General features: G+C 41.2%; 1 protein-coding gene across 1 annotated transcript in view; it reads left to right on the top strand.

The window, feature by feature from the left end:
* The window catches only part of LOC130479565 (mucin-5B-like), a 75677-nt gene that overhangs the window by 29727 nt on the left and 32306 nt on the right, over window positions 1-13644 (top strand). Inside the window, exons 19-25 of the mRNA XM_056851962.1 lie at window positions 533-684; window positions 3358-3496; window positions 4893-5003; window positions 6709-6888; window positions 7682-7918; window positions 9744-9900; window positions 11280-11408. Of these exons, the coding sequence (XP_056707940.1) occupies window positions 533-684; window positions 3358-3496; window positions 4893-5003; window positions 6709-6888; window positions 7682-7918; window positions 9744-9900; window positions 11280-11408 (1105 nt within the window). The remainder of the gene's footprint in view (window positions 1-532; window positions 685-3357; window positions 3497-4892; window positions 5004-6708; window positions 6889-7681; window positions 7919-9743; window positions 9901-11279; window positions 11409-13644) is intronic.

Genomic DNA, 13644 nt, shown 5'->3' with positions numbered 1-13644 from the left:
ATGTTTCCCCAAGAAGAAACCTCATAAAACCTATAGTTTCGAACTTCTCCTCAAATAACACGAAAATACTTCACAAACTATTAGCTGATAAGGATCCTGAGATAACCGAAAACGTGGCAAAATTTCTGACGATAGCAGTCAACCAGTGGGAATCTAGTCGAAAGTAGAATCACAACATTAAGGAATGATTTATATTAATTTTATTTTAACTTTTATCCTTTTATATACTGCAAATTGTACTATGCCAATAAAGGTATTTGAAATTTGAATTTGAGTCATGTAGGAAGCCCACTCTACACAACCTGTTCTCATCACCCCCAGCCAATGGCTAAACGCCATTTCCTTAAAGTGGCTAAACACCAGCGGCCCGTCGTGATGACATTCATTTTTTCTGTAAAGACTTATCTGTAAAATCATCTGGATGGATCATTGTGTGATGGCATTTTTTTCTGAATTACCCGAATGACATTCTGTAAAGGGGCATTTTATGCTCCATACAATATCAATTTGCATTTTGTCTTTGCACCCCCAGTATGCTACAGAATGTGTCTCTGGGTGCATTTGTCCTGCTGGACTGGTGTCTGATGTTAATGGCACTTGTGTTGAAGAGGAGCAATGCCCTTGTATCCATGGAGGAAATGTCTATAGTCCCGGCACAATGATCACAGTCAGCTGTAATACATGGTATAGTATTTTTCAGAGTACTCTTAATGCCATTTGCTTTAGCAAAGAATAACACAGGTTTTCTATGCTGAGAATGGGTGTTGAAAGTGAATACTGGCTCTTCTGCCCTCTGGTGTTCTTGGTGCAAAAAAAGTTCCACTGTCCTTCACTTCCAACACAATCCTCAAATAAGACCTTTTTCTGGAAATAGACAAATGCCTATTACATTAAGGCACCAGCGGTCATATTGCTGCCAATACACTCCTACATTATCCTGTTTCCATGATGCAATTATGAGAGGTAATCTTGAGCGGGCATAGTAGGGTGAAAGAAAAACTATGGCTTTCTCTCTGTGTTGTCAAGTTGTTTCTGACTTAAGACAACCCGATGAATTAATGACCTCCAAAATGCCCTATTGTTAACAGCATTGCTCAGGTCTTGCAAACTGAGGGCTGTGGCTTCCTTCATTGAGTTGATCCATCTCATGTTGGGTCTTCATCTTTTCCTGCTGCCTTCAGCTTTTCCTAGCATTATTTTCCAGTGACTGTTGTCTTCTCATAATGTGACCAAAATACAGTAGCTTCAGTTTAGTCATTTAGCTGCTTGATTTGATCTAGAACCCACTGATTTGTCTTTTTTGCAGTCCACAGTATCCATAAAACTCTCCTCCAACACCACATTTCGCACTGTCAACTTTCTTCATTGTTCAACTTTTGCACCCATGCATAGTAATAGGGAATACTATGATATGAATTACTATAGTGTGAATACTATGGTATGATCTTGGTTTCCAGCAACACATCCTTACCCTTAAGAATATTTCATGGCTGCCCTTCCTAGTCTCGGTCTCCTGATTTCTTGGTTGCAGTCTCCTTTTTGGATAACAGTGGAGCCAAGGAATAGAAAATCTTGAACAATTTCGATTTCTTCATCATAAATATTAAAGTTGTGTAATTCCCCAGTACTCATTACTTTTGTCTTCTTGATGTTCAGCTGTAATACTGCTTTAGCACTTTCTGTTTTAACCTTCATCAGTAGTTGTTTTAAGTCTTCACTATTTTCTGCCTGTAATGTGGTGATATCTCCATATGTCAAAATGTTAATGTTTCTTCCACTGATTTTCATTCCTCTTTCATCTAAATCTAATTCAGTTTTCCTTATGATATGTTCTGCATACAGATTGAAGAGAAAGTAAGATAAAATACATCCTTGTCTGACACCTTTGCCAACTGTAAACCATTCTGTTTCTCCATATTCTGTCCTAACAGTAGCTTCTTGTCCAGAGTATAGGTTGTTCATTTCTGTTAAAACCAACCATAGCTTTTCATGATCCACAGTCAAAAGCTTCGCTGTAATCTATGAAACCTAAGCTCATTTTCTTCTCCTCTTGTATGCTCCAGTAACCAACATAGATGTGTAATATGATCTCTAGTGCCTCTCCCTTTTCAGAATCCAGCTTGAGCATTTGATATTACCACATGATTAACAGAAAACAAGTGTGGTGGAGTGAAAAGGGAAAAGCAGTGTGGTTGTGTACAGGTCAGCATTTTTCTAGCCATGCCATTTATTGGGGAAGAGCTGAAAGAGAAGAAAGGTACAAGCAGTACAATAAGTGTGCAAGAAGAGGATTTGATTGTGAAATATCAGACAAAGTTACTGGTGTCCAGGTTATAGAGTTATATTCTGACAAGGTTAGAGAAACTATTCTGTCAAGTGTCTCTTGGAGGAGAGGGACTTCAGTATTCCTAAAAATCCCTAGACCTCTTTCAGCCTGCCCTTCCATTTTTGGCAAAGGGTTTTTCTAAAGTTATTTTACTTAAATACCATACCTCTTGATTCCTGTCTATGTATTCAGTTGAGGGTGTGTGTGTTTATTTCCTTGCACTGTCCTTTTATTCAAAGAGTCACCAAAAATGTTTACAGAATTTAAGGCCAACTCCTGCTACCATATTTAGTTGGAAGAATCACCAGGAAGTACCTTTTCCTCTCAGCATGTATGTAGTATAATGACTTCATGCAATAATTTCATAATACAGTGTATAGATGCAATACCATGTCAGTCTCAGTCTTGCGTCCATGTTCATTGAAGTCAACATTCATAATGGTAATATGTAAAAAACTTGCAGGGTTTAAAGGATGATGAGGCCCTAGTCAATTGACATTTATAGTTTATCTGTGTTAAGTATATGAATGTGCCCAAGGGAAGCTAAATTATGATCTCCTTGGATACTGATTATTCTGAAATCACTGTTCTACAATAACTCTTTGTTTTACATGGTGGGCTTGTTATGCAATTAAAATTTTCAGTTATGGACAGTCTGTATGTGTGATTTGCTAGCATGATTGTTAGACATTATTTTTCATTAAGAACATAAGAAAAGCCAAGTTGGATCAGACAATGGCCCATCATGTCCAGCAGTCTGTTCACACAGTGGGCAACCTGGTGCCTCTAGGAAACCCACAAACAGTACATTCTACTGATATCTAATCTATTTTATGATCTGCTCTATTTTATGGGTTGTGTGAATTCTACCTGTTAACATTAATGTTATAAACTATTTTGTAAATGTCTGTTGTTAAAATTATCATTTCAATTGACCTATCCAAATGGCTATCATACCTTGAATTGCTCTTCTTGCATGCAGAGTATTCCTTCAGGTGGCAAATTCTGATCCTTTATATTTAATCTCTCAGCATATGCCACAAGAGACAATGGAACTGTACAACCAACCCTTGCCATGGAATATGCACTGTGTATGGGAATGGACATTACCTCAGCTTTGATGGCGGGAAATTTGATTTCATGGGAGACTGTGATTATATCCTCGCTCAGGTATGAAGTCTTATATTACCCATCTTAAATGTGGGCATGCTATCAAATTGCAGTTTAGTGTTTTCAATGTTTAAATGAGTGTCATGGATTACTTAATAAGGAATGAAAGGCAGAATTGGCATTCTTCTCACTTTGCTGGTTATAGGGGATCCTAAGCCACTGTAGCATAGATCCACCACACGAATTTGACACATCAGAATTTGGCTTGAGGAATGTTCCTTTTTCACACACTTCTCTAACCTCCTTTCTTTTTCAGTGAGAAAGGTGAGATTGGCACAATTTCATTGCAAGTATTTCTTAGATCCAAATTATTCTTTCACCACATACTTCGCCAGTTGCACTGGCTCCAAATTAAGTACCGGATTAAGTTCAAGGTTTTGGTGCTCACCTTTAAAGCCCCAAATGGTCTGAGACCCTCATATCTATGGGACAGCCTCTCCCAATATACCCCCTAGGAGCATTACACTCTTCTGGAAATAACTATTTGGAGATCCCTGGCCCCAGAAGTATCTGGCTATCCTAGACCAGGGCCAGGGCCTTCTTGGTCCTGGCCCCAGCCTGGTGGAACTCTCTGTCTAGTGAGACTCATGCCCTGTGGGACTTTGCTCAGTTCCACAGGGCCTGTAAGACAGAGTTGTTCCACAGGCATATGGTTGAGGACAGTGACGGTATTACACACTAGCTGGCTTCCCTTTTCTCCTCCCCGCCCCTCCCTCTCCCCTTCCCTTTTCTTCCACCCCTTTGTTCCTGTTCCTTTTTTCTGTTAGTTCTCTGTCATTTTGGTGATCTCCCCTATTGCCATCTACTGGACCAACTTCATCCTACTGGAGACAACTCAGCTTATATGAGATGGGCACATACCGGTAGTTCAGGGTGCCATCTTATACTATATTAGAGTAGGCTATGGTTTTAATTATATGTTTTAATTATATGTTTAATTATATGTTTTAATTCTTATATTTATATATATTTATTGTGTGATTGTTGTTGTAAGCTGAACACGGCCTAGCCAGGAAAGGGTGGTGTATAAACAAACAAACAAACAAATAAATAAATAAAAATAATATGGTACAATCCATCCAAGACTGTATACCTCAAGCTAATTTCTGATGCTAGCTCAACAGGGCAATAGTTAATAGCCTAGTTTGGTCTTTGATGAACCATATTCTCTATGTAGTGAGTTTCATTTAATAATGTAGGGGAATGTTAAGAATATAATCCCTGACCTGCATATTGTAGTAGTATAATCCCTTAAGGACACTAAAACATTTTACAGAAATTAACTAGCCAGGGGTGTCATATCCTTCTCCCTTAAGGATACCTGTCATAGCAAGTTGGATGCCGAGATAGAGAATGTAATGTTCAATGGCATTTTTTGTTTGTTTCCCATTTTAAGGATTTTTGCCCCAATAATCCCCAGCAAAGCACCTTTCGAATTGTAATGTCAAATGCTGCATGTGGTAAATCCCCAACTGTTTGTGCCTTGAAAATCAATGTGATCTTGCAGGTAAGCCAGCTTCATTAGTTGACAATTGCAAAAGAAATGTGGATGTATTTTTGTTTGCTTGCAATAACTTGTTAGTGCCTATTCTCATCTGACATCCCCACATACCCTATTCAAATTCCAGAAGGGTGTCTGTGGTTACAACCCATAAAATAATTTCCTTGGAGAAAGCTTCATTGAATCACATGGGACTTACTTCTGAGTAGACCTACTTAGGATTGCTCACAATACTCATCAGATGTAGCAAAAATAAGAACGCTATGTAGAGTTGTTACCAAAATCAAAATGATCTGGACTATTGGCTAGATTTGCAGGTCATTCATTAATTGTTTTTAATGGATCCATTGTTGAGCTTGTTGGACATAAGAAAAGGGGATGGGATGGTTTGAAAAGGACCTGAGTCTTGGAACGCACATGAAAATATGTTGTGTTCGATAATTCGTTCACCTAGCTCAGTGGTTTCACTCTGACTAGCTCTCCAGAGTCTCAGGCAAAGATATTTCCTAATACCTCCATTCCAATTAAATTGTTAACACGTGCTAAAGCCCTGAAATATCTTCCCGTACAGTTTAGCTCTACTATGCTGACTGCTCCGGTCTGGGAGATGAAGACAGGGTATGCATTAGAGGGACCCAATTCTGAAGGCTCATACATAAAGATGTGTAATTTCTTTCTATATGATGTTTGACTTGCTCCCAGTAAAATGAGTGGTTGCCCAGAGGGAATATTTTCTGGGAGCCTGTGGTTGTTCTCAGCAGCAATAGGTAGAAACAACTGATCTGTGTGGGAAGGGGGTCAATAGATTTGAAGATGGTAGGACTGAAAGATTCTAAGTTCTGGCCTATGTCTGATGATATCTGAAGTTTATTGTGACGTACGTTTCCACCTGTAGGTTCCAGCTAACAAGTTTATGCCCCAATAAACCTATGAGTCTAAAGTGCCACAAGTGTCTCTTTTTTAAAACCACACCACAGACACCTCTAACACATGCTCACTCATACATATATTATACACACTACATTCACATGCACACTACTCACAGACCAAATCACCCACAGTCAGAAGCAATTTGATTCACACTCTGTTATCTATCTCGTGCATTGTTATCCTGCCCTTCCTCCAAGGAGGCATACGTGGGTCTTTCCTCTTCATTTTGTCCTATGATAACTGAAGCTGAGAGGTAAATTTTGCTTAGGGAGAGTGACTGGTCCAGGAGCACTCAGTGATCATCATGGCAGAGTTGGTCACACATACACTACTTTAACTCACGTACCACAGCCATAATTCCACACACTCCATTTATACATTAATACATAGGTCAATGACCCTGCCATTCATATACACACCACTCATACACTCCCTATTTACTATTTAGCCAAAGAATCTATCAACAGTACCATACTACTGTCTTCAGTCAACCCCACCAACAGATTTCAGCTTGTGCTGCTCCTTAGACAATTTTATTCCGTAGGGATTGGAATATTCGTGACACCAGAACAACTCATGGGCCTTGATCTCTGGGCTTCTGTGACATCACAGCAGCAAAGAATGAGAAGATGGAGGAAGCACGTGCTATTCTAGTTCTGTGTCTTGATAGGGAACTGCATCTATTATTATCTATCATTGTTCAGGCTTGTGGCTATGTCATAGTGTGCTTTCATTTCAACTGCAAATTTGTCCTTTCAGACTAGTTTATTTTTATTTCTAGAGCAGCGAAATCAGACTTTCCTCTGGAAAAATTGAGGAGATAACCAGTAAGCCTGGCACAGAAAAAAACTATAAATTGTACATCATGGGGCTTTATATTGTAATTGAGACTTATCATGGAATGACTTTTATGTGGGACGAGAAGACAACAGTGATTGTACAACTGGCACCTTCTTTTCAAGTAGGTGGAAATATGGTGATTTTCACACTAGGTATTTTTGTGTCAGGACAGGTCACGTATGGTATTTTTTCTTCTATAATATCACTTCATTCTGGGAAAGAAGCAGCGACGTGATACAAATATTGTCACATATGAAGACTGTGTCTGTATGGTAGCATGAATGGAACATGTGTAGATTCATCATACATACCAGATTACAGCATTCTTCCTACAAAGATATCCCTGCGACAGAAAAACTGTCAGTTGTGAACTGATCCTCTAGTTGTAATAAATACATCTCTCTTGTGCATTATGCAATCTACAGAGCACACCTGTGTAAACATAAAAACTCTGAGTCGTATCTCTTTACAATATGAGAGTTTTTTGCCATTTTGAGTAGTTAAAAGTAGTGTGTGTGTGTGTGGGGGGGGGGGGGGGGTTAGCATTTAGGAAGCAGATGATGTATACTTTTATAGCTTCTTTCAGCCAAAAGGGTTAGAAACCAATAATTCAAACCAACACTTGCTGGTTTATAGCAGTTTAACTTGCACATTTAGACAATATTCTTTTCGAAATTAAGTCCAAATCACTTTCTGTGTTATGTAAATACAGTTAAACTCTTTCCAGAAACCTGAGTCACTGCTTACTATAGGTGCTTAGAATGGAACTGGATATACTATGCTTGGGGAGGACACACAGCTCTCTGAGGATATAAATTGTAGAAGTCTGCATAAGCAGAATTTGACTTTTTGACATACAGCAATTTTTTCCTATCAATAAGGACTTTGTAGAATAACTTGCACAAATTTCCTAGGGCAAGGTTTGTGGTCTTTGCGGTGACTTTGACAACCGCGCCCACAATGACTTTACCAGCAGAGGGCAGTCTGTGGAGTTGCATGCGCAAGAGTTCGGAAGCAGCTGGAAAGTCACCACTAGCTGTTCAGACCTAAACAAGACCGATCCATGTGAAACTCAGCCTCTCAAGCTTGCACTGGGGCAAAAGCACTGTAGTATTATCAAGAGCGAACTTTTCAGACCCTGCCACAGCAAGGTAAGAGCGCTCTTTAGTTTCCGCCTCTCTGGCTTATCCCTCCTTTTGTTCTCTGTCATTCTGCCTCCCCTCTTCTTGTATTGCTTTTTCTTGATATTTATTTGCTATCCTCAGCAATGCAGCTATCTGGCATGGACTGCTGCGCCGTCAAGGTAGGGTGGAGCCGACACACCCTCCAGAGTCCCTTCTGGAGGCCTTGACAGGGTTTAGACTAGAGAAGGTAGGGTTGCCAGGTCCCCTACCTGTTGGGAGGCCGGTACAGGGACAGGTGCCAGTGTCAGTGCATGGTGATGTCACTTCTGGCCTTAAAGAGATATGTACCCTATCAGTGTAGCCAGTTATCTAATGTGAGCTCCAAAGCTACACTGAAATAGCCTGAGTGTAAGGAAATGTAAGGAAGAAAACCTTCATTCCACTGCCTCTTACTCCAGTGTTAAAGGAGCCACAGGCTTTGATTCTACACCAGACTTAAGGCTAGGGTTGCCAACCTCCAGGTAGTAGCTGGAGATCTCCCACTATTACAACTGATCCCCAGTTGATAGAGATCAGTTCACCTGAAGAAAATGGCTGCTTTGGCAATTGGACTCAATGACATTGAAGTCCCTCCCCTCCCCAAACCCTGCCCTCCTCAGGCTCCACCCCCAAGAACTCCCACCAGTGGCAAAGAGGGACTTGCCAACCCTACTTAAAAATCACAACTAATGTTGGTAGTGACCCACACAATGGCTATAGGAGACTTTGACAGTGGGAAGGTGCCTCTACAAGCTTAGAAGGAATTCTGAGAACCTGGGTAGAGGGAAAACAGAATTTTGTTAATTGGAATAGTACAAATATTTGGATAAGGGAATTATGGAAAGATACAGAAACTCGGTTTAAAGGCTTAGCATCAGGATCATGAATGGGAGGGTGGGGGAGAAAGCATGAACATGAAAATAGAGACTTGTGGCAATGCTATCAGACTATGTACACTTTTCTTTTTAATTTATATGTTGCGGTCCACCTGCTGCTTGCTCTCAGATTTCCAAGAACAAAGCTTATTAGTAACCAGCTATCAACAACCCAAGGGCAAAACAAGAATAAGAAGAATTTATTATAGATCAGATCATAATTTCAGGCACATAAAAAAGCACAGGGTGTACACCATTTGAAGAGAGGGATGTTGCTGTTGCTAGGGACACAAGGTGGTAGAGGGATGTGAACAGGCCAGATCCCCAGATTCCCCAAACCAGTGCAGCTATTGACCAACATGGCCAGCTCTACAAACTGAGGTGAGGTGATGACCTCAAGTGGTGTATTTGGGGAACTCTTTCCAATATAATATAGTTTGCAAGACATGATTTCTGATCCTCTGCATGGTGTACAACAGGCGTGTTAAACATACGGCCCAGGGGACGAATCCGGCCCCTTGAGAGCTCTTATCTGGCCTGTAATCCAGCCAAGGCAGCCCCCACCCACCACCACCCCGAGTCCTGATCTGGGCTGGCAAGGCATGGCCCAGCCCGACCAAGTGACATTTATGTCATATCCGGCCCTTGTAACAAATGAGTTTGACATCCTGGTGTACAATATAGTTATGAATGTATGCATGATCCCATGAATATGCTGCTAATATTGTTGCCCATAGAGGCAATGTAGCTATTCCTCAGAAGCCATGCACTTTCGCAGGGCAGGCTCCTATAAGAAATACCCCCATATGCTTTAGATCTAAGGTGTCTTGGAGCTTTTGTTTTTAAGAGTGTTCTTGGGGGAAAAACTAAATTAATAAAAGGCAGATTAAATAGAGCATTGGAAAAATCTTCAGTACCATAATTTTTGGTTTTGTTAGGTCAACCCTACACCCTACTATGAGGCCTGTGTGTCTGATATCTGTGGTTGTGACAGTGTGGGAGATTCTGAGTGCTTCTGTACTGCAGTAGCTGCTTATTCCTGGAGCTGCAGCAGATCTGGCGTCTGTATTGACTGGCGAACTCCGACAGCTTGTCGTAAGTATTCACAAAAGAAATTTATGCTCAGAGGATCATCGAACACATAACAGCAGAGTATTTGAAGAGAAGATTTAAAAAAGGAATCTCTAATAATAACCAAATGACATCAGTAAGTGGATTCCCGATTATTATTCTTTTTTGTGTAAATCCTAAATGGCTTCAGAGCAGGGCACTTGAAAGACCACCTCCTCCCATATTGTTCAGCCTTCCACTTAAGATCTGTCTCACAAACCCTACTCTTGATGCCCCTGTCTTCAGAGGTGAGATTAATGGTGACTAGAGAAAGGGCTTTTTAAATAGTGGCACCTCGTTTATGGAAGGTGCTTCCCCTTGAGACTTGCCTGGTGCCTATATGGCTTTCTTTTAGGGACTAGGCCAAAAACACTGCTGTTCACCTAGACTTTTAATTAAGGGGCTAATCGTTTAACACTACTTGAGTTTGAATACTATTATTTTAAGCGGTCAATTGTCTATTTTTATGGTCCATTTTTTAATACTTGGCTGGGTTTTTAATACTAGATTTTAACTAATATCTCTTAAAGTTTTTTTTGGGGGGGGGGTTCATGGCAAGAGACTAGCAGAGGTGGTTTGCCAGTGCCTTCCTCTGCACAGCAACTCTGGTATTCCTTGGTGGTCTCCCATCCAAGTACTCACCAGGGCCGACCCTGCTTAGCTTCTGAGATCTGACAAGATCAGGCTAGCCTGGGCCATCCAGGTCAGGGCTATTATTTTTATTTTGTAAGTCAACTCAGGCAAGTTCCTGGACAGGTGGAATAAACAAACAAACAAACAAACAAATATAAGTGCAGTGTGCAAAATTCTCCTATTGAAATTAATGGCCGAGATGCTGTAGCACATGCGTAGCCAAGGGCAAGCCAAAAGGAGGAGGGAGGCAAGAAGGATCCAAGTGAGAACTAGGTTTGCCAGGTACCTCCTGGCAACTGGCAGGGGGTGGGGGTGGGGATAACTTAGGGCAGCAAACTTACTCTGAGGCCTCTGGCGTCCAAAACGTGGTGACATCATTTCTGGCATGCACTGGAAGTGACATCATCATGTCGCTGACAACCACAGGGATGCTCTGGTATTTGGGTAAAACTCTATGGTAGAAACAGTTTTTACCACAGAGTTTTGCCCAGATACCAGAGTGTTCCCTACAATGATGTCACTTCCGGTGCATGTCAGAAATGATGTCGCCGTGTTTCAGATCCTAGAGGCCTTGGAGTAAGTTTGCTGCCCTAAGTTCCTCTTCTGGCTGACCAAACAGCGCCAGGTGGCAGGGCACTAAAGTGGGGGATCCCCTGCTACCAGCTGGGTGCTGGCAACCCTAGTGAGAACACGGGCTTTACCAATTATGATTGTCATGTCTTCTAATGCAGCTGTGTTCTGTGACTACTTTAACTCACCCAACAAAAAGGAGTGGCATTATAAACCCTGTGGAGACCCTTGTTTAAGGACTTGCAGAAATTGCGCCGGAAGGTGTGGCAATCTACTGTATAATTTGGAAGGTAAGCCTTAGAGGAGAGTTGGCACACGCATATCCAACAAAACAGACTAAAGTGAAAGACTTGTTGCTGCTGTGATTTCACAAATGCAAATGGGCATTTATTTGCACAGAGAAAATTTGGCAAAGGTCTCTTCCCTTGAAGGTTAAATTGATGATTCAAACGATTATAAAGCCGTGTATTTTAAGAGTATTTGTATAGTTGAATGTCCCAATAGTCTCACTCTCCTTTTTTCTAGTCTTCCATAATTTTACACAATAATCAGTCCACCTATAGAACCTGCACATCTGCCAACATTATAGGTGTGCTTGAAGTCTGATCATGTGTTAGACATGTGGTCTGAAATATAGGCCCTTTCTAAATAGAATGTTAAGAGCCCCGTGGCACAGAGTGGTAAGCTGCAGTACTGCAGTCCAAGCTCTGCTCACGACCTGAGTTCGATCCTGACGGAAGTTGGTTTCAGGTAGCCGGCTCAGGGTTGACTCAGCCTTCCATCCTTCTGGGGTCGGTCAAATGAGTACCCAGCTTGCTGGGGGTAAAGGGAAGATGAGTGGGGAAGGCACTGACAAACCACCCCATAAACAAAGTCTGCCTAGGAAACGTCGGGATGTGACATCACCCCATGGGTCAGGAATGACCCGGTGCTTGCACAGGGGACCATTACCTTTTTTAAATAGAATATAATGCAAATTGTGTTCCAAACTGCTGGTGGGCAAGAAGATCTTACCTGTGTGGTGTTGCTCATGCCCAGCATCTTTCTTAAACTTCCCTGTTGTGTGTACAATATTTGCATGCATGTGCAACAGCAACCTGGAGTATGGATCTCTGGTGGGCTAGTTGTGCACAAAGCAGATGAATAGTACCTACAGATGAGATCCCAGGTTCATTGAGAAGCTGGGCACATGAAAGATTCTACAGGTAATATCATCTGATCTGCCAGTATCCCATTTAAATCAAGCCTCAGTTTTTGTAATCTGCCCTCAGAATTCTCCGCCTTGAGTTTGTCTCTTTTTTCACCATCACTATGACATAGGGTTGCCAACCTCCAGGTATTAGCTCGAGATCTCCTGCTATTACAACTGATCTCCTGCCGATAGAGAACAGTTCACCTGGAGAAAATGGCTGCTTTGGCAATTGGACTCTATGGCATTGAAGTCCCTCCCCTGTCCAAACCCTGCCCTCCTAAGGCTTTACCCCAAAAAATCTCCAGGCATATCCCAACCCGGAGCTGGCAACTCTACTATGACAGCCATGAGCTTGAGTGCCAATGTAGTCCTCTATTTTCAGCAAAATAACCTCTGGGCTTTCAGAAGCTGAAGTAATAAAGATATGTTCATGATTATATTTATATAACCCAGCCTTCATATTTCCATCCCAAAGTGTACATTGGATAGGTACTACAAAATTAATATTCTAATAAGGGTAGAAAAATATTTGTTCTGCTGTTCATACATTAACAAGGACATGCTTTTTCCACCTTGGTGGTGTCAGAAAATGTTTTGTGGTGTCAGAAAATGTTTTGCATGAAATAGCCTGAGCTCAGCTACCACAGTAGAAAAAGAGATAAGAGGTTAACCTTTACAGCAACAGATACATAAAAATAAATAGCAGCTTTAATTTATTGGGTTGGTTCTTTCACATTCTGTTTTACTGGCACCCACACACTCAGTGCATTCTTCCAAAGTTGTATGCCTCCATCACCAGCAAATCCTCTTGCAACAGAAGAATATGACTTGTTCTGGACGTTCATGCTGGGCACACAGGCGCCAGCAGAATGGAATACATACTATCCATCCTGTCAGTTTAATTTTATGTTCCATGTAGCCCCATGATTGTTTCGAAAGAAGGCCTATTGAGTTCAGTGCAGCTTTCTCGTAAGTAATTGAGTAGGAATGCAAGATTAACTCTGCTTTCATATTTCCTTGAAAGAATATTCAGCTAATCTGACTTCAATTGAATTAATCCACATTGAACTGAATTAATCTGGTTGAGTTAAATGTTTTTCTGTATTTTGTAATCTACCTTGAGTATGTGAGCTCCCCCTCACTGGCAGTCTTTAAGCAGAGGCTGGGCAAACACTTGTCAGGGATGCTCTAGGCTGATTCTACATTAAGCAGGGGTTGGACTAGATGGCTTGTATGGCCGCTTCCAACTCTATGATTCTATGACTATAAATGAAGCAAATAAATAAATAACAATTTCAGGAGAAATTCTCTTTTATCTCATTCCTATGTATATC

This window comes from Euleptes europaea, chromosome 6 (assembly GCF_029931775.1).
Source record: "Euleptes europaea isolate rEulEur1 chromosome 6, rEulEur1.hap1, whole genome shotgun sequence".
Classification (NCBI taxonomy): Eukaryota; Metazoa; Chordata; class Lepidosauria; order Squamata; family Sphaerodactylidae; genus Euleptes; species Euleptes europaea.
Note: the sequence above shows the minus strand (reverse complement) of the source record. Positions and strands in the feature narration are given on the sequence as shown.